Source organism: Esox lucius, chromosome 14 (assembly GCF_011004845.1).
Source record: "Esox lucius isolate fEsoLuc1 chromosome 14, fEsoLuc1.pri, whole genome shotgun sequence".
Classification (NCBI taxonomy): Eukaryota; Metazoa; Chordata; class Actinopteri; order Esociformes; family Esocidae; genus Esox; species Esox lucius.
In genome coordinates this window covers 6,393,622-6,413,784 of record NC_047582.1, presented here as the reverse complement: position 1 = coordinate 6,413,784, position 20,163 = coordinate 6,393,622, and the positions used below count along the sequence as shown (strand labels likewise).

General features: G+C 38.4%; 2 protein-coding genes and 1 long non-coding RNA gene across 8 annotated transcripts; 2 read left to right on the top strand and 1 right to left on the bottom strand.

Moving 5' to 3' along the window:
* Positions 1 to 385: 385 nt before the first annotated feature.
* On the top strand, positions 386 to 7,431 carry LOC105014949 (progestin and adipoQ receptor family member 3-like). Of its 3 annotated transcripts, none has more exons than XM_029124892.2 (7): positions 386 to 741; positions 1,535 to 1,769; positions 3,035 to 3,197; positions 3,357 to 3,512; positions 3,814 to 4,011; positions 4,164 to 4,254; positions 6,033 to 7,431. In XM_029124892.2, the coding sequence occupies exons 2-7, from the start codon at positions 1,576 to 1,578 to the stop codon at positions 6,176 to 6,178; spliced, it is 948 nt and encodes a 315-aa protein (XP_028980725.1). In that variant the 5' UTR covers positions 386 to 741; positions 1,535 to 1,575; the 3' UTR covers positions 6,179 to 7,431. The 3 variants fall into 3 exon arrangements, with proteins under 3 accessions (XP_028980725.1, XP_028980726.1, XP_034153072.1); XM_029124893.2 differs by lacking the exon at positions 386 to 741 and adding an exon at positions 2,744 to 2,859 and having other exon boundaries at positions 1,686 to 1,769; XM_034297181.1 differs by lacking the exon at positions 386 to 741 and having other exon boundaries at positions 1,686 to 1,769; positions 2,744 to 3,197.
* A 4,068-nt stretch (positions 7,432 to 11,499) lies between these two features.
* Positions 11,500 to 20,041, top strand: LOC105014950 (progestin and adipoQ receptor family member 3). Of its 4 annotated transcripts, none has more exons than XM_034297180.1 (7): positions 11,500 to 11,611; positions 13,769 to 14,017; positions 14,227 to 14,389; positions 14,476 to 14,631; positions 15,103 to 15,300; positions 18,075 to 18,165; positions 18,340 to 20,041. In XM_034297180.1, exons 2-7 carry the CDS (start codon positions 13,812 to 13,814, stop codon positions 18,483 to 18,485), a joined length of 960 nt encoding a protein of 319 aa, XP_034153071.1. In that variant the 5' UTR covers positions 11,500 to 11,611; positions 13,769 to 13,811; the 3' UTR covers positions 18,486 to 20,041. The 4 variants fall into 4 exon arrangements, with proteins under 4 accessions (XP_034153071.1, XP_019908897.1, XP_034153070.1 ...); XM_020053338.3 differs by lacking the exon at positions 11,500 to 11,611 and adding an exon at positions 13,116 to 13,241; XM_034297179.1 differs by lacking the exon at positions 11,500 to 11,611 and having other exon boundaries at positions 13,128 to 14,017.
* On the bottom strand, positions 14,307 to 17,112 carry LOC109616610. The gene is made up of 3 exons (XR_002197812.3): positions 16,989 to 17,112; positions 14,506 to 14,629; positions 14,307 to 14,397 (listed from the first exon to the last, which is right to left on the bottom strand). It is a non-coding gene; the product is annotated as an uncharacterized LOC109616610 (long non-coding RNA).
* Positions 20,042 to 20,163: the final 122 nt, after the last annotated feature.

The window sequence follows — 20,163 nt, the reverse complement described above, 5'->3', positions numbered from 1 at the left end:
ATTGTTTGAGTCATAATGTAAATCATTTGTATCCATAGGTACAAAACAATGTGGTAGGAGTATAACTGTTAGTGCCTTATGTATTTTTAGTATGAAGTGTGAAATCGTTTTTATTTGACTTTTTTTACTCAAGCTTTGTTGTTTCAACATGTTGTAAAGATTTTTCTATATTCTGTGAAAATATTGTACTATTATAAAAACATCACTTTCCCTCCAAAACCACAATGGGTAATAATGAATCTGGCCTGTACACTTTTCATAAAAATAATTCTGAAACTGTCTGTTAGATGGCATAAGGCACTCTGTGTACATTCTTTTTTTTATTTTCTAGAGGGGATTTGATTTGAAACACTTAATTTGCATATCATACAAATAATATCAAGACAACAGACAATATTAAACAGGTAGGAAAACAGGGGCTACAAAACAGGTTTTCCTTTCTTAACAGGTGTTTGGATACTGATTTATTACAGACTACAGATTTTATACAGGCAGTTTCTTCAGTGCAGAGAGGGGGTCCTTGATTACTTCTGTCGCATGATCTTTGAACGCTGTTTTGGGTTTTGTTTATGGACTCCATAGCGTAAGCTGCTGGGCTAGCCAGTTGCCTCGCCGCTAGTGTAGTGGCCTTGGTTTCAATGGTTTTAGCTATGAATAAAAAACGTGCTATATGACAGAATAAAGCCAATTTACTAGCTAGCTGACACCGCGTAGAAATCAAAATCAGCATGCAGCCAAAAGGTAATTTTATTTCTGTATGCTAGCTAACCTTTGTTGCCAGGCTGATTTATTTACTAGTACGTATATATTTGATCAGTCGCTTATGTCGTTCTGTTATACAACGTATACTAATACAATAGCTATTACTGTTAGCCAAAACCTGTTGTTTTGTTGGTTTTAACAGGCATACTAGTTTCACATCCTCTCTTGTAAATCTTATCCAGCAGTAGTAGTGTAGCTTATGGACGTAAAGAACAACTAGATACATCTGTCAACGTTGTATAGCGCAGTGAAATCGTAAACTTAACATACTAACACGGATTCTGTGACGCTCAGGGCCCTTTAATTGTAGTTTCTGTTAGCAAACTCAAAAAAGAAAACGTATTTAAACTCACCAAAATGTAGAGTTTCTCAGAAAAATTACCATCATTGCTACTTTCATTGTGTACTTCCAAAAATAAAAGTATTGTTTTTACCAATTGCATAATGAGGTCCCCCAAATCCACCACCAACATCTCCAATACAGTAATTTACTGTTAGCCTACATACACCTGCATCTGTACAGTACAGTATTTTAAAATATCATTGGTGGTATTTTTGTGGGGACTACCATTTGAAACACATATTGTTTGTAACAGCAGTAATGACAATAGTTTCTCTGTGACACTAGAATTTGGTGAGTAGGCTAACAAATGTTTTTGACATATTGAAAATTCTGAGCATCAGAGAAGAATATCCTCTCATCTTAGTAAAGGTACAGAGGCAGTGTCATGCAACAATCTTAGCCTTTTGTGTGTCCCTTTCATCTTTTCAGCCTTAAAACTGTGCCAGGACGGTGGTATCTGATCATCCAAAATGCCTTATAAACCCCTGAAGTTACACAAGAGTACCCACTACATTGAACTGGGGAGTTACCAGTACTGGCCTGTCCTGGTGCCACGGGGAATCCGCCTTTACACATTTGAACAGATTCCTGTATTCTTGAAAGAAAACCCATACATTACAGATGGATACAGAGCACATCTACCATCAAAACTCTGTTTAAAAAGGTAGGTCTCTGTAAACAATAAAATGGCTAGCTCAAACAGTGTGCCGGCTGAAAATGCCCTCACCCGCTCTGGACTCAAATCTCTCATTGTACCCTGGTCTGATCCAGGCTCCGTATTCATACAGATGTTTCCCAGGCCAGGACATTAATACATTTTTTGTCATCACTCATTATTGTATCTTCAAATAGGAATGGCAATGTGGTTCTAAAACGAAAGGGAATACATGACGGGTCAAAGGGAAGCACATCCAACACAAACATGCAGGAATTAATGACAAAGCATTGCATCCATTTAGAGATATTCACCTAGCAGCAAATACACATCAACATGGACATCTTGCAGAAGAGATAGAGAACCAATTACTAATTTAGACAGGCAAGATGAATCAATCTCCCCCTCTGACCTGGTGATGATCTTATCTAATCTTAACCCGCCACCAGACAATTGTAACTAACTGCACCGGTAAGTGGTCAAGGGCCGTCTCTAAAACAGCCATCACAATCGAGCTAACTATAAGCATGCAGTGCTAACATGCACTACAGGATGCACAATAGCATATTTTGCATAGGTAATTTAAAGTGCAGTTAATGCAATATTGTGTTTTCCAAAAAATATAAAAACGACACTGTATACTACAATTCTAGATAGAGGTAAATTACCTGTAATCAAAAGTCATTACGTAGCATAACATACCTAAAACCACACCACTCACTGCATTGGATTCATGTACAGTATGTCTTCCTAGGGTAACAGTGGACTTGGTCACCAGCCAAATCTGTTTTCTCTTGCAGCGACATGAACACTCAGAGCTAGAGTGGGAGGGTGTAAAGTCTGAATGTACATTCAAAGCTGCTCATTGGTGGAAGTCAGGGGTGTTTTGATATACAGCAGATGGCCTTTAACAGCTTTTGTTGTCAAGAGAATGGTGTATACTGAATGTATTGTAGTATGTTTACATGATATACATTTTGCAGATGTTCTTGTCATGAGTGACGTAGAGTCCGGAGTGACGTAGAGTCCGGAGTGACGTAGAGTCCGGAGTGACGTAGAGTCCTGACTGCATGCATTTGAGTATTTTTTCCAAATTGTTGTATGTTGAGGTAGTTATCAGCAGTTGTTCTGTAGCCATGGTCCCAGATATGTAATGTTCTGGTAAAACAGTGGAAAAAACAGTGGAATTCATATGTTTGTGACGTTGAGAAGACGTCACAAACATATGAAACCAGTCTAGTTGTTGAAGGAGTGTTTTTATTGTTCCTTTTTAGTATTTTCATCCTGTCCAATGAGACGGTTAACATATGGAGTCATCTGCTGGGGTTTCTGCTCTTCTTCTTACTGGGGGTGAATGACATGTGCGCAGTGCTGCCAGCTTCAGGTGCCAACAGAGAAGACTATGTCATCTACTGCATAGGACTGTTCTGCTTTCAGGTATGTGGTGGTGTATGCAAGAAAAACTCACGCACAGATAAAAAGAGAGAGAAAGAAGGAATGTCTGAAAAAATCTTCACATCGTTTTTTTTTTGGACACATGCCATAATATGTTAAGAAGTTATGTGGTTGTGTGCGGTTTCCTGCCTTTTTCCTCAGGTGTGTATGCTGTGCTCGGTGGGGTATCACCTGTTCTCCTGCCACCGCTCAGAGAAGACATGTCGCCGCTGGTTGGCGCTGGACTACGCTGGAATCTGTGTTGGAATCCTTGGCTGTTACGTTCCAGGGGTCTTCTATGCCTTCTACTGCAATATAGTATGTATGATACAATATATATCCGTTGTTGACCATTTTTTACCTATACTGACATATCAGTGAGGCTATTAGAAAATATAACATTTGTGGATCACTATGAATATACAGTTCTTATACCTCTTATAAGGTTCGTAGATGGGTTCTTATACCTTCTTTCCAAATATATATTATTTATGGGGCATGTAATGCTTGAACCGGGATGTGGTGAAAGATAGAGGTTTTGCATCAGTTCATCTCGGCCTTAGACCGCTGGGCCACCCTAGTCCAACCACCTTATCTTCGTCCTCTCTCTTCTCTCTAGTTCTGGAGACAGGTGTACCTGGTGACTGTTCTAGCATTGATACTGGCCGTGTTCTTGGCTCAGATCCACCCTGACTACCATTCTCAGGAGTGGCAATACCAGCGAACTGCCATCTTCTGCTCAGTGGCTGGCTATGGGGTCATCCCAGCCATCCACTGGGTCTGGCTGAATGGAGGCTTCGGCTCTACAGTCGTCCAGGTGAGGCAAACGATTCCTGAATGACAACGTGTCTTTATATAGCTACACAAAGAAGTCATAACACATTCTTAACCAAATTATAAGCAGTTCAGTAATGCCCCGGTCAGTTATTCTGTTCCGAATGTCCTACCATGTGGTATTTCTGTCTTCAGTTGTTCCTGCCTCGTGTGATGGTGATGTATTTGATAGCTGGAGCAGCGTTCCTCTTCTACATCTCTAAGATCCCAGAACGCTACTTTCCAGGTGAGCTTTAATGTCCATCCTTCACATTTTACATTCTTCATATACTTCATATATATACATATATTTAGAACGTGTGAAAACGAATTTGTTTGAGTTCACACTTCCTCAAATCAAGTTCAATCGAGAAATGTAGAGAAGGGAGGGAAACTGCAATATTACCAGGAAACAGTAGAGGGTGATGACCAGCTATACAATCTGCCAACCCAATCCCATAGAAGAAATTTAGTAGCAGCCAAACAAACAAGGAAAAACAAATATTATAGATATCAGCTTTGAAACGCCATTTGGGTCTTTGTGTTTCAAAATGAAATAACAGTACGTACCGCGTTTATTGACCAAACAGCACATGAACACGAACATCATCCCGTAACTCTTTAACGTCTACATTCTGTTTTACGTGGTGGTTACACTTACTTGTAATACATGTTACAGGTACTTGTGCTATTACACCGATCAGCCAGTACATTATGACCACTGACAGGTGAAGTGAATAACACTGATAATCTTATTATCATGGAACCTGTCAGTGGGTGGGATAAATTAGGCAACAAGTGAACATTCTATCCTCAAGGTTGGATGTGATAGAAGCAGGAAAAATGGGCAAGCGTAAGGATCTGAGCGACTTTGACAAGGGCCAAGTTGTGATGGCTAGACGACTGGGTCTGAGCATCTCCAAACCTGCAGCCCCTGTGGGGTATTCCTGGTTTGCAGTGGTCAGTACCAAGGTTATTATAGTTTTGCATTTTTTATTAGTATTTTTATTTTGTTTTGACTTTTTGGTTTCAAATTCAGTTTAGTTTTAATTAGTTTTTAAAGTGGGTTTGCTAGTTTATTTTTATTTTTTTGAAAATGCTTAGTTTTAGTTTAGTTTTTATTAGTTTTAGTCTTTTTTTGTAATATGGGCTATTTGTCAGGGGCAAGATTCAAAAAGGTCAGAAAAAGTATTGTGTAATAATAACTCAACAAAAACATCATACAATTTAAAAAAATATTTATTCAACAATAAAACCAGTACATAAAATGTACATATGGGCACAAATATGTAAACAGTCTACACTCCGCAATACAATGCAAAATGTGGAAGTGACGAGTGCCAAGAAAAAAAACTAAATAGCCAACAGACTGAAGAAGACATATATGATGAACCGCAAATACCACAGCTGTACAATTTTCTCACCTTATTCTAAATGTATACAATAGCCTTCTGCCTACTCATCTGGATGGAAGCAGCAAACATTCAGTGTAAAAGTAAAAATGACATAACATTATTTAATATTTGAATCACAGCTTGTAGTGTTTTGACATCGACAACCCAAGTGCATTTTACCTCAAACTTGCAACTAGTTAACTTTCTAAAGAAGGTGCAATCGCTTCTCGGGTAGACATTAACACACTGACCAAATTATATTCAGAATTTTAAATATTTTTATACCACTTTTTAATGTGTGATTGTGTAAAGGTGTTCACGAGATACCAACCTGAGCACTTAAAGACTGAAATTACTGAATTCACCACAAAAAGTGTTGTCATAATCCATTCACACTGCCTTGTGATTGGGAAACATTCCCTAAAAACAACAAAGCATGTCCAGACCTTTAAATAATAATTACACAACACCGCTGTACACATCATTCAAGCACAGAGCGTTAGTCAACTTTTAATTTGCCAATTTTATAGACTATATCTTCTGACACTCAGTCAAAAACAAATCTGAAAACACTGTATAATCTTCTAAGTGATGTTTTGATGACCTCCTGATGCCTCTTTTACCTCCACAGGTCAACTGAACTATGTAGGTGCCAGCCACCAGGTGTGGCATATCCTGGTTGTTTTTATGCTTTACTGGTGGCACCAGACTGCAGTGTATATAATGAACTTCAGGCACAGCCAGCCTTGCCCCCCTCTTTACACCAGCAGCGGCTAGAGCTTCAAACGAGCAGCAATAGAGCCCCTCAGTGAAAACCTATACTTATACATTGTGTAGATCTGCCTCTGAACGCACCTCTTCCACTAAAGATCTAGAAGCCTATGTGCATGTGCAGAACACTTTCTGGGTACGTATTCATGATGTACCTGCTCTTTTGGTGCATTAAGTTGCAGCTTATTTCCTCTCAAACTTTTTTTCTTCACAATTTTGTGACATTGAATTTAAGGCTTAAGGCTCTGCTTTGTCGCAGCAATCCCAGATTGCTTTGATGTGTCTTCTGCAGCACATGCCATACTGTTTTTTGTCACGCTGCTCACTGAACCAGTAAGTCTACATTGTGAAACTCTGAGTATCATGGATAAGTCCAGGGGTCTACACTACACATTGGCCAGCACTGTCCATGTTTGGGGGGTTGGGGCCAAATATGGTTGCCTTGCCTCATCTCACTCTAGCAAGCTCAATTAAGGTTGCTGGCTGGAGAGTGTTTTCCCTCCTGCGCATAGGCATTCAGGGTACACTTCCTGTTTGAGCGAGGAGTGTGCCAAGAAGCAGAGCGGCAATGGACGTACTAGGGAAGATACATACTTCAACCTCAGGTTTAAAGTGTAAAACCTTTTTTAAAGTTAGGAGTGAGGAGCTGCAAACTGACTGCTCTGTAAAGAGGGTATATAGAATAAATACATGCGCAGAAAATTATCCACACATGCATGGAAGATTCAGGATCTTTAGCAGAAATGACTTTAGATCTGCAGTAATGTCCATGTCTACATGCTACAGAGGGGCTCGGTCAAGCAGACAAGACCATGCCAAGTTACCACAACCATACTATCAGACCTTACAGATGTCTGTAGAATGATTGAACAAGTCAAATGGAACAATAATCTCTACATTTTTAAGGAACTGCTTCCTGTGAAAAAATAGGGGGCCAGGTTATTATACAAGAGTGAAGACGGGTCAGTCAAAGCCTGGTCCCTACCTGGAAAGCAGGGACTCATGCTGTACAAAATGCAGCTACAACTGAACAAAATCTGTAATTCTCAGATAATTTTTTCCTACTTTCATCATCAAGTGTTACTGTTACTGTGTGAATGTTTCATTTTGTGAATAAGTACTTCTTGAAATGCTGCCTTTGGCACATTTGACCTTACAAGGATTATGTGCAATATCTATCTAGACCAGAGGTGTCAAACCGGTTCCACGGAGGGCCGAGTGTTTTCGGTTTTTCCTTTAAATTGGTTCCCAGTTCAGACCTAAACAACCAGGTGAGGGAAGAAACTAACCAATTAGTAACCTAATTAGTCAAACTAGTACAAGGTGAGAACGAAAACCTGCAGACACTCGGCCCTCTGTGGATCCAGTTTGACACCTCTGGTCTAGACTCCAATGGTACTTAACAGAAAAGAGCCTTTGTGATCACCCCAGACCCCCCCTCCCCCCGAGTGGTTTTATCTCGCTGTATTCATGAATACTTGAATTGTGTTACTTGGTATTTTTCCTGTGTGTTATTGCTTCTGGAACAAACCTTTTGGGTTATTATGGCGGGATTACTTTGAGTTTTGCACTATCGGCTTCATGCGTTGCTCTGTCGCGCTATTAGCATTTTGTCAAGATGACGTTCTCTCTGCTACACCAGATAAAAAACAACCCAAAATTAATCATAATTATTTTAAGTCCCCCTGAATGTGCACAGAATGGTATAAAATGTGGAAAATCCACCCACCTGTGGCAATGGGTTGTGAAACAAGCTTGCCCCTTGTCTTCTGCTGAGTGGTTAATAATGTTTATAAACATAATATAAACTTGAATGACTGGATACGTAGCAAAGACACACGCTCCTCTTGCAGTTTGCCTTGTTTGTAAATAGTTTTTAAGTATGCCATATGCATTATTTTACTGTGTAATTATGTCATTATTAAAAAAAAAAAATTGGGCATTATTTATGAACTTTTATTATGAATGCTGGTACGGACTAAAGGGGACTTTATCTGTAATATGGTAAAATAATATGCCTAAAGGAATATTGTTGTTGGTTTTCTTTGACGAATTCTACTAATAGCCATGACCATCATGTACATTGAATTTCCTCATTCTCAAAATTGACTAGCCCTTTTAGTCTCTTAATTGAACAAACGTTTACCTGACTGAAGTTTTGGCATAATGATTTTTTGGTTTTGTATTTTAATCACATATCTGACCTGATATTGCCAAATTTAGGAACCATAAACTACAGCCACTGTTATAGTTATAAACAGCCATAATGGATAATGTGGTAAAAAAGAGGTTTGAGTTTAAGATATAGTCAGATATATGATATCACATTTATTAAGGCTACTGGGGCAAGTGTTTTTCCATTTAAATAGAGTTTCAGTTTTCTAGGGTCTTGTGAATGCCGGGTGGACGGGGTTGCAGCTAACACTGGCTCCAGTGGTTGCAATATTTTTTTTGCAGTGCAATGCAAGATATCACGTCAAACTCCAAAACCATAATTAGATTCCACCTCCATGCCAAGTTACTTGGAAAGGTTACCAGCAGTAAGCCTCTGCTATCATCAAATCACAAATGTAAGCATCTGGAGTTTGCTAGACATTATTGAACTTGGAGTGGCACCAGGTTCTATAAATTGAGGTATTGGGAAGAGAAAAAAAACAAAAAACCTGAGGAAGGCTTGGAGTGAAAAATAAATAAATAGACATGGTCATGCAGAAAATAACCTAATACCCACTGAACTATGCTGTTGGATATGTGATGTTGTGGGTCTGTTTTACTTCCAAATGCAACATGGAGTTCCAGGAGAATTTTGGCTAAAATCTGTTTGCCTCTGCCAGGAAGCTAAAACTGGGTTGTCGGTAGAACTTCCAGCAGAACAAAGATCCAAAGCATACCTCCACGTACACAAGCAAATGGTTCACTGACCATAGAATAAGGCATCTGCAATTGTCATCACATTCCCCTGACTGTATATCTGATGGAAACCCTGTGAGGGGAGCTGAAGACGTCCACAATCATGACTTAGTGAGTTTCTCTATGGAGGAATGGGCTCAAATCCCTCCTCGTGTTTGCTCACCTCATCAAGCATTGAGATGACTCAGTTGTTAGTTTGGGAGAGTTGCACAAAGTACTAAATGCACAAAGTACTAAATGCAATGTTGCCAATTATTGTGTCATGCATGTTTTTTAATAAAATTAATTTCTCTTGATGATTTTTTTTCATTGAAAGGTTAGATAGGATTTTTTTGTGTAAGATCAAGCTGATAAACAGTGATCTTTTTTTTGTATTGCCTCTTTGTACAAATTTTCTTAAGGTGCACAATTATCAGGTTTATCTTGTAACTCCAAAAGACAATTTTAAAACTCTTGCCCATTCGGCACTAAACTCGTAGTATCCCATTGGAGAATTAACACCATTATGAAGATGAACCAATCCATGTTTCCTGACTCCTAATTTCCCTCATTTACTACTTCCCGAAGTTCCTCACGATGATCTGATGATCTAACTTTTTGACTTCTCGTGTTCTGTATAATTTAACTGCCTTCCTCTAATCCACCCATCTTGTTAATTCCCCTATTCCCCTCCACCTAACTTGTTAATTCCCCTATTCCCCTCCACCTATCTTGTTAATTCCCCTATTCCCCTCCACCTATCTTGTTAATTCCCCTATTCCCCTCCACCTATCTTGTTAATTCCCCTATTCCCCTCCACCTATCTTGTTAATTCCCCTATTCCCCTCCACCTATCTTGTTAATTCCCCTATTCCCCTCCACCTATCTTGTTAATTCCCCTATTCCCCTCCACCTATCTTGTTAATTCCCCTATTCCCCTCCACCTATCTTGTTAATTCCCCTACTCCCCTCCACCTATCTTGTTAATTCCCCTATTCCCCTCCACCTATCTTGTTAATTCCCCTATTCCCCTCCACCTATCCAGCCCCTCAATTCTATTCTGCTCCGAATTCTTCCGCTAGGTTATGGACTCTTCATAGCATAAACTATCTTCACAGCTTCTGAATGTAAGGTGTTATTCTCTCCTCACCTGCTGCACGGCCACCTGTCTCCATCTCTGAACCACAGAAACATGACACGACGAGCCCCCCTACAGTTACAGCACGTACAGAGCCCTGTCTCCACACTCCCCATATGCATGTCCTCCCCACACTTCGCACATCTCTTGACACTACGAGCCCCCCTACAGTTACAGCACGTACAGAGCCCTGTCTCCACACTCCCCATATGCATGTCTTCCCCACACTTCGCACCAACACTTGAAGTATCACTACATTTATAACCAAACCCTCACTTCTGTCCCCTGTCAATCCTTGTCTTAAAGTTGGGACGCTGCGTAAAACATAAATAAAAACAGAATGCAATGATGTGCAAATCATTTAAACCCTATATTCAATGGATAATAGTGCAAAGACAACATATCAAATGTTGAAACTGAGACATTTTATTGTTTCTTGAAAAATATATGCCCACTTTGGCTTTGATGCCAGCAGCACGTTTAAAAGTTGAGACAGAGACTGGAACAATTGTGTAATGCTAAAAACATAAACCTAGTGTAATATCAGAAAATGTATTAGTTAAATTGGCAACAGGTCAGGGACATGATTTAAAATTGAAGATAATTCCAAAGAGGATGGGGAGGGGTTCACCACTCTGTGAAAGTCTGCGTGGGCAAATAGTGCAACAATTTAATAATAACCTTTCTCAATGTAAAATTGAAAAGAGTTTGGGGATCTCATTATCTACCGTACATAATATCATTAAAAAGATTCAGAGAAGGGACAAGGCCGAAAACCAATACAGATCTCCTCAGTTCCCAAACGCTTACAGAGTATCGTTAAAAGAAGAGGTGATGAAACAGTGGTAAACATGCCCCTGTCCCAACTTTTTTTAAACTTGTTGCTGACAACAAATAGACAATGGGTTTGAAATATTCCTTTCTAAATTTATATTTATAAAATATTTCACAATATATTCATATAATTACTTCATTTTATGAATATATGCCAAATTTAAATGAATACACGTTTGTTATTTATTACATTAATTATCACCACCTAATTTGTTCAAATTCAACCTGGGATTGTCTTGCATGACAAACCCTTTCACATGCCAAAACAAAAATGATCTATCAAGCTTTATGATAAATTAATAGTGCTCTAACAAAAAAGACCATGTAGGCAAGGTTACATTTTATTTATAAATTCACAGCAGATTCGTTTCCAGGTTTCCTTCCTCGCCTCCCTGATTACCTCTGACTTTTTTTAAAAGTAGGTGAGTAGAGGAAAGCCTTTTTCTAAAGCAGACGAGTTAACTACGGAGGACACAACGTCGCAAAACCAAGATTGAGATGTCTTATTTACTGATTACAGTTAAATGAGTGTAGAGCTTTAAAGTGCATTTAGCACTATTGGAGGAAGCTTATAAAAGGTATGAGTTATTATTTTGGATTCTGAAGGTCTGCTAGCTTTTTTTGTGTAGTTTTACTAACACAATCTCGGAGAGCTAGTTACCTGTATACATACATATTTGAGGCAATACATCTGTCTCAAAAGGTGTTGCCTCAAATATTTGCCGGTGTAGTAAGTCTGCTTCAGAAGATTAATTCTTACCGTATACTGGAAGTTAACATTTTGTCTGGCATTGTAGACTACAAATGTATGTTGATTAAACTGTATTAGGCCAATTTGTATAATTCTGATTGGTGTATAAAAATATATATTATAAAAATTTAAAAAATCTCAATATTGTTTTTAGCCTTTACTTCTAATAAATCTTCTCTTTTAGACACGAAACAAAAAACCTGGGGTCGGAATAGCGTGCAACACCTAGCTTATCCTATATTCGGCCATAAGCCTATAATTAAGGCTGCGTTCTTTTACTCAAGCATTGGGTTGCATCAACTAATAGGATGCTCGTGCCAGTTAACTATGGGTTCTTGGTCAAGGTGTCTTAGCTGTGAAGAATGTTAAAATTTAAGTCAGCAGAATGTGTAGACTATTCAAGGGGTTTGTAGTTTTTCTCTAGCATATATGTATATTCCTATATATACTGTATGTACAGTGGATATAAAGTACACACCCCTGTTAAAATGCCAGGTTCTTGTGATGTAAAATAATGAAACAAAGATAAATCATGTCAGAACTTTTTCCACCTTTAATGTGATCTATAACGTGAACAATTAAATTGAAAAACAAACTGAAATCTTTGAGGGGGAAACATGTAAAACTCTCAAAAACCATTCGGCCAAGCTAGGGTGCTTGTAGACAACCACACCGGAATCCGCCACGCAACTGAACATTTTAAAATTATAATATACACCATGGCTACATCGGTACCAACTTTCATGAACAAGTTATGATGATTTAATCAAACTTCTAGTCAAAGATGTTGTGTAAAATGCTGCTACAGCACTGAGCAGGGCATACCCATATATCATCGGTGGACAGGCATTTCCATCAGCAATTTTTATGGACAGCTGATATAATTGTAAAACCAGGATCCACTAACTTTTTTCGGCTATGACCCAATGTGAAACATGAATTCGTTCATTGGTTGATGCAATCCAGTGTATGAACAAAGGACAGCCATAATGATCTCGTAGGCTTCCTAAAATAATAGAATAGAAAATGTAGTGGAAAGCCAAAACATTGTGTTTTGGAATAAATTCGATTGAGATTACAAAGAATACGTTGTAATAAATTATATCTCTTCACAGACGCCTACCTTGATAATTCATTACATTAAACTATAAACGTTTCTTTAGCTGTCTAGTCATAATTGATAGTTTTGCTATTTGTGTAATTTCCATTACACCAAATGTGCCACTAAAAAAATCGAATATTTATTTCGAATCAGAATTTAGGACCCAGACGCCCTTATACTTGTTCATAATTGTATTCAGGCAGCTAATAAAGTGCATAGGAGGTCCTTAGGCATATCTGTCGCGGGACCGTTTCATACTGCTGTTTTTTTTTATTGACTTGCTAGCATGAGCTGCTGGGTTGGCGGCTTTACTTACAGTGTGGTGTCATATATTCATAGGTTACTAGATCGCAAAGTAAGGCAAATTTACATTAGATGACACCATGTAGCCTTCAATAGCATGCAATAAAAATAAATAAAAAAACTATTCCGCATGCTAGCATGAAAGCTAACACTATAGCTAGCTAGCACGGCCGGTTTAATTTCAAGTGACATGAATGCATTGCTATATTTTGATCAATCGTTTAGCTGCGATTTATTCCAGTAATCTAGCTAGCTATTACCCAAAGCATGATGACTTGCTGATTTAGTTAGCCGTAGTTTTAGATTCACTGTTATTCTTACCTTTTGTCATCTGTAACGGTTGATATATCTTGCTAGCTAATCTGTGCCAGGCTTATGTCATATTGCAGTAAAACCTTCGACTGCGTTTACATTGGAAGTCCACTTCAGATGTTTTTTTGGTTTTTTTAAAGGTTTCCACATTTTACCAATCTGATGTGATTAATCGAAAGACGGATTACTGAATTGGGCTGCCTGTGTAAATGCAGCCCATAGTGCCATGCAACTTCACCGTGTTATGTGCCCCTTTCATCTTTTCAGCCTTAAAACTCTGCCAGCACTGTGAAAAAGCTGATGTTCCAAAATGCCTCATAAACCCCTCAAGTTACACAAGAGTACCAAATTCAATGAACTGGGAGTTTACCAGTGGCTGGCCAGTCACTGGCCAGTCCATGTGCCCAGGGGAATCCGCCTGTACACATTTGAACAGATCCCGTTATACATGAAAGAAAACCCATACATTACAGATGGATACAGGGCCCGCTTACAATCCAAACTCTGTCTAAAAAGGTACGTCAAGAGAATATCATAAGCAAAAAGTAACTGTTGTGCAGTTTTAATAGTACGTAGCTACTTGTTGTGCAGCCTGGTCCCAGATCTGTAATGTTCCAGCAACTTTCATGGTTGTTGTCAGGTCAAATATGACTAAGAGTTCAAGACGTCACAAACATATGAAACCAGTCTAGTTGTTGAGGGACTGTTTTATTGTTCCTTTTTAGTATTTTCATCCTGTCCAATGAGACGGTCAACATATGGAGTCATCTGCTGGGGTTTCTGCTCTTCTTCTTACTGGGGGTGAATGACATGTGTGCAGTGCTGCCAGCTTCAGGTGCCAACAGAGAAGACTATGTCATCTACTGCATAGCGCTCTTCTGCTTTCAGGTGTGTGTCTGGGGGAGGGAGGATGGCAGAAAGAACTGGTACTGGTCTGAGTAATGATGGTTTGGTATTTTACTTTGTTTTTCTAGGTGTGTATGCTGTGCTCGGTGGGGTATCACCTGTTCTCCTGCCACCTCTCAGAGAAGACATGTCGTCACTGGTTGGCGCTGGACTACGCTGGAATCTCTGTTGGAATCCTTGGCTGTTACGTTCCAGGGGTCTTCTACGCCTTCTACTGCATAGCTGTAAGTTGAACAAAAATGCATTCAATCATGTTGTAGTATTCTGAATGTATTGTTACAGTTAAGCCCATCTGGACATATACCTCAGGAATGTGTGATGTTTACATTAGCCATCTGGCTTGAGGGGTGTCATGATATTGGCCTCTGTGCTGTAGAATGAATGCATTGTTTTAGGTAGCCAGGCCGATTATGTATTTAACGCTAGAGTAATGATCAGACTTCACCATGTATGCTATTATTATTTTAACCACTATCAAGGTAATAACAACTATTATTATAATGACTATTATCATTTTAAACAGATCAAGTCTAACAATGTGTTTTGTTTTTCAATCATACATTTTGTTTAAGTAAATCTAAAATGTTAAAACACAAAACTAAGGTTGAAAAGATAAACCTATGCACACAGGCCCAATATATAATTTCTTGTAACCCATTTTATTTTACTCTCATTCTCCCGTCTCTTCTCTCTAGTTCTGGAGACAGGTGTACCTGGTGACTGTTCTAGCATTGATACTGGCCGTGTTCTTGGCTCAGATCCACCCCCACTACCACTCTAGGGAGTGGCGTCACCAGCGAACCGCCATCTTCTGCTCTGTGGCTTGTTACGGGGTCATCCCAGCCATCCACTGGGTCTGGCTGAATGGAAGCTTCAGCTCAGCTGTTGTCCAGGTAAGTTTACAGATCCCTGATTACCAGTAAAAGGTAACACTTTATTTGTAGGGTCCCTACATGAGGACTTCCACATTCTGGTGTTTCCTCTGGGAATGTTTTTCTGCAGCTGTAGGTTGGTAGTGGGTGTGGCCAATTGTGCAGTCCCAGTGCTTTTTTTTTTCCAGTTTGAAAGCCAATTGTTTTGCAATTCTGTAAATGTGGCCATGGTCAGAGAGAACATTTTGAAGTTTTAAATCAAATCACATTGTATTTAGGAAAAACTTCTTGCATAATGTGCAGGCTAACTCAAAAATGCCTACTTTCCAACAATACAGAGTAAAACATTACGAGATTACAGCTGAACATAAAAATAAATATAACAAGCAACACAAGGAATATGTACAAAATAACAATAATAAACGGCCACAGCGTGGGCAATATAAAGATGTGTGTATAAGTCCTATATGTTAATGAGTGTGTGTGTGTGGGGGGGGGGGTGTGTAATGTAAAGTGTGTAACCATTTTTCTACACCTGTTTTAAAAAAATATAAATAAAATTGTACTGGATTTCTTTAAGTTGATATAGACAGTACTAAAGGTTTAGTGCCAATAGGGGAAAATAACTCTTACTACACATCTACAAGGCATGGTACTGAAAAAGATGTGCTATTTAAAGGCCCATAAACTAAACAAAATGTGAAGGTCGAAATAACACCACATATTGAACATTGGATCAAAAGGTCTCATAAAAACTGCAAGTAATTTTTTTTACACATACCTGTATTATGGTATAAAGTATTTTACTATACTGTATACAGTATAGTTATACTGAAATACAGTGTGGTATAGCATTGTAACTTAGCTACTTTAATATTCTTACTATTTATTGATGCCACAGTTGATCTTCTTATGTAAGGCTGGACCCTGACTTATGGAAATGCTTAGATTGAACACAGGGTTAATAATTCTGGAATTAATTTCTTCTAAAACTAGAGTCCTTTGTATTCCCCTTGGAGGTACTCCACCACCAAGCATCTTAACGCCACTTCCCTTTGCTTGGTCCACTCTTGTAAATATCAACTCAAAGGTGATGTCTTTTATGCATGAAAAAGGACATATGTCTGATGTCTGTGTACTAGTTGTAAATCATTTACATTAGAGAATTAGTCAGGGGTTTGACTAATATTGCAAGGCATTGTTTCTCCATTATCTTTTCCACATACTTTATATCCAGTTTTCATTGTTTAATATATCATGGTGTTTTACATTACATTTTTGGGCATGTAATAAATATATTTTTTATTGTATATACAGTACTATGCAAGTCTTAGGCACCTGAAAGTCAAACAAGTCATTTATTTGGATAGTGTTTATTAGTAAAAAAATGTATATATATATATATATATATATATGAATATATTATATTAGGGTTGCACGATATTGGAAATAACTGACATTGCGATATATTTTTCAATATGAAAAAACAGAGGATGTCTTCAGAAAGAGCTTTGGCTATCAACCTAACATTCTGTATACTTCATAACATTCTGTATACTTCATTCTCCCCCAGCCCCATCCTCTACAATTAACATTTATGAAACTTGTGAAAATGGTTCTATTTCAGAACAGGTAGCTAGGTAATAATATTTATAGCAATAGTATAGCAATAGCAACTAAAATATAATGCGCAATTGGGCATAACTTACCAACTGCAAGATGCAGTCTGGCCAAAGCACTGCAATCTGGTCCACTTGTTCAGGGCGGCAGCCTTCACCATGTTCGCGGCATTGTCAGTTGTTATACAGAATAGAGGACTCTCATGTAGGCCTCAATCAGCTAAAGCTTCTCTCCTCCCTGTTGCGATGTTCTCACTTGTATGATCCTCTGGGGAAAATGCAGTTAGCAAACAGCGACTTTTCAGGTGGAAGACCTCATTAATAAAGTGACTTATGTAGGGCTCCCCTTTGTCCGGCTGGACAACAAGTCTGTTCATCCTGTGTTAGTATTTCTCGTACAGCTTTTGGTTGGCAACTTGAGAAAAATAGTTGCGTGATGGTATTACATACCGCTTGTCAAGCAAACGAATCATATTTGGTAACCGTGTTAATTTGTACCATGTCTTTGGCGACGTGAAATGTTATTGAATCTGTGATTTTTCTTTGCCGTTTGGAACCTTTCTTGTATGGTGTTTCTGCTTTGGACGGCACGGAGATTCGAAGATGTGTGTTGCCGCCTTAAATGATCAAACAAATTGGTCGTTTTGCCTCGTGTTGTGGTAACAATTGCAAGGCACTCTTGACAAAGTACCTGTTTTTGGTCAATAGTCTGTAGCCGAAATATTTTCAAATAATTGACGACGCAACCAAATTCTCTATTTCGGCCTTTTTTCCAGTTCTTCGCTCATCATTTCGTCACGCGCAAGCGGAGCCTGCATGTCAACCACGTGCATCAACGACTCCGTGTTCAAAATAATAATCATAATTATTATAATTAACTGTGTATCCATGAATAACCCATAAATCAGAGTATTGTACCTTATATCAGACAGATATAATGCTAGTTTTCCGTTTGAAGAAAAATATATATTGTATGTTTACCTAACTAAATCGCATGTTCTGCGATGTGACTTGCGGATGCGTACATCGCAATGTCGACGCTGTAACGATATATTGTGGAGCCCTATATTATATTGATATATATTTTTATATAGTACCAAATTAAAAACAGTTCAGTAATGCCCCGGTCAATTAATCTGTTCCGAATGTCCTACCATGTGGTTTTTCTGTCTTGAGTTGTTCCTGCCTCGTGTGATGGTGATGTATTTGATAGCTGGAGCAGCGTTCCTCTTCTACATCTCTAAGATCCCAGAATGCTACTTCCCAGGTGAGCATTAATGCTTAAAACATCCATTATACATTTATAAAAATCACATTGCATAGCAAATTAAAAAGACATGTGATCAAGATGAGTAATTATACTTCTTGTCTTGTTCAAACCGATTGCTTTCAATGTGTTGAAAAACTGAAGTAACTGTTTGATGCCCTTTGACCTCCACAGGTCAGCTGAACTACGTAGGGGCCAGCCACCAGGTGTGGCATGTCCTGGTAGTTTTTATGCTTTACTGGTGGCACCAGACCTCTGTATATTTGATGAACTTCAGGCACAGCCAGCCCTGCCCCCCTCTCTACACCAGCAGTGGCTAGAGCTTCATAGACTGGTCCAGACACAAATGAGCAGCAATAGACTGTATTGTAGCCCCTCAAATCAGACTACAAGTGAACCTCATAGTTATATGCTACAAGACCCAAAGCACCACAACCAGAACAACAACAACAACAACCTTACTGGCAGACCTTCCATATATCCGTAGAACTATTGAACAAGTAAACCATCTCTCTAGTTTTCAAAGATTGCTGCTAACATCTTTCTGGTGAAACCTCCGTAAGACCTAGTTATTACAAGAGGAAAAACTGGTCAGTCAGAGCCGGGTCCCATATCTGAGAAGTCCAAACTGACCAGGCTTGGTCAACCACTCAAACTCTCACACTGTACAAATGACAAATGCAGCTACAACTGAACATGTTCTGTGATAATCTCATATTCCTGTATTTGTTTTTTTTAACTTTATTTAATTTGTATTTTTTGCATGAAAGCTGTATGAATGTGACTTGCTGTGTAAAAAAGTACTTCTTGAAATGGTGCCTTGGGCACGTTTGACCTTACAAGGGTTATGTGCAATATGAATCTATACTGTAAATTGAGAACAAATGTACTGATTATTACTGTGACATGTGGATGTCCCACCTAGCTATCTTGAGATGAATGCACTAACTGTTCTGAATATGAGCATCTGCTAAATGACGAAAATGTAAATGAACAATATAGACTGGTTCCAGACCTTTTATCTCACTGTATTCATGAATACATTAGTGGTGTCACTTGGGATTTTTTTATTTGTGTTCATTTCCTGTGGAACAAACTTAATTGGGTATTGTGATGGGATGATTATTTTATGCATTAGCGGTCAAATGACTTACCATCTACTTGAATCCAAAGCCTGATTCAGGAACACTTTAGAGGAATGTAACAAACTACACCCAATGAAATAGATTGGGAGAAAAATGTCCCTTGCCTTAATTTATTTGTCTTTTAACTATTTATTTTTTCCCCCTTGTAGTCTCTTAATATAGTAAACAGGTTTTTGCACAACTGCATAAGAACATACTTTTGTGGTTCCACATAACTTCTAACAGCCAGGATTATCAGTTGTATTTCTGTAATGTTTTACTGTTCGGTTTTACCCCATAATCGAAAGTCAAAATCTGACAGGTCTCTGCATAATAAGCTGTACTGTATTCCTCCTAGTGGAACTTTGATTGAAGTCATTAGACCTTTTCAGATAATGACGCTGAGAACATATCCCTGTCTTTAAAGGCGTATTACTGTGATATTGAACGCCTCTTATGACTGAAAACAACAAAGACAATAGTTTGTTACATGAGCTGTTTTTGCCTTATTTCTGAACCAATTTACCTTTTTTTTTTTTAAGTATGCCTTATGCATTATTCTTATATCTGGTTGCTATAATGTCTGACATTTTGTTTGTTCATTTATTTTTGTGTATTGTCTGCATGGTTGATGGACCTTTACTTTTGAATGCTGGTACTTATTAAAGGAGCAGATTATTTGAATGCATCTGTAATATGACATGACTTTCTTGGATTGCTATCAATAATTGTCTGAATAAATATTACTGTTACATTTGTCTACTTTTCAATATTTTACTTAACTAGCTAGGTGTTTTTAGAAAACAATTATTCTCAAACCAGTTAATGAGTCCTGTTAACTGTCTTATATAGAGGTATTGTTTTTTTGTTGTCT

What these genes read in the sequence shown, in the direction of transcription:
- LOC105014949 (XM_029124892.2), top strand. Translation starts at nt 1,576, where the DNA reads ATGCCTTATAAACCCCTGAAGTTACACAAGAGTACCCACTACATTGAA. An exon ending in TCAAAACTCTGTTTAAAAAG is followed by an intron (nt 1,770 to 3,034) that starts GTAGGTCTCTGT and finishes GTTCCTTTTTAG; the next exon opens with TATTTTCATCCTGTCCAATG. An exon ending in TAGGACTGTTCTGCTTTCAG is followed by an intron (nt 3,198 to 3,356) that starts GTATGTGGTGGT and finishes CTTTTTCCTCAG; the next exon opens with GTGTGTATGCTGTGCTCGGT.
- LOC105014950 (XM_034297180.1), top strand. Translation starts at nt 13,812, where the DNA reads ATGCCTCATAAACCCCTCAAGTTACACAAGAGTACCAAATTCAATGAA. An exon ending in TAGCGCTCTTCTGCTTTCAG is followed by an intron (nt 14,390 to 14,475) that starts GTGTGTGTCTGG and finishes TTGTTTTTCTAG; the next exon opens with GTGTGTATGCTGTGCTCGGT. An exon ending in TCAGCTCAGCTGTTGTCCAG is followed by an intron (nt 15,301 to 18,074) that starts GTAAGTTTACAG and finishes TTCTGTCTTGAG; the next exon opens with TTGTTCCTGCCTCGTGTGAT.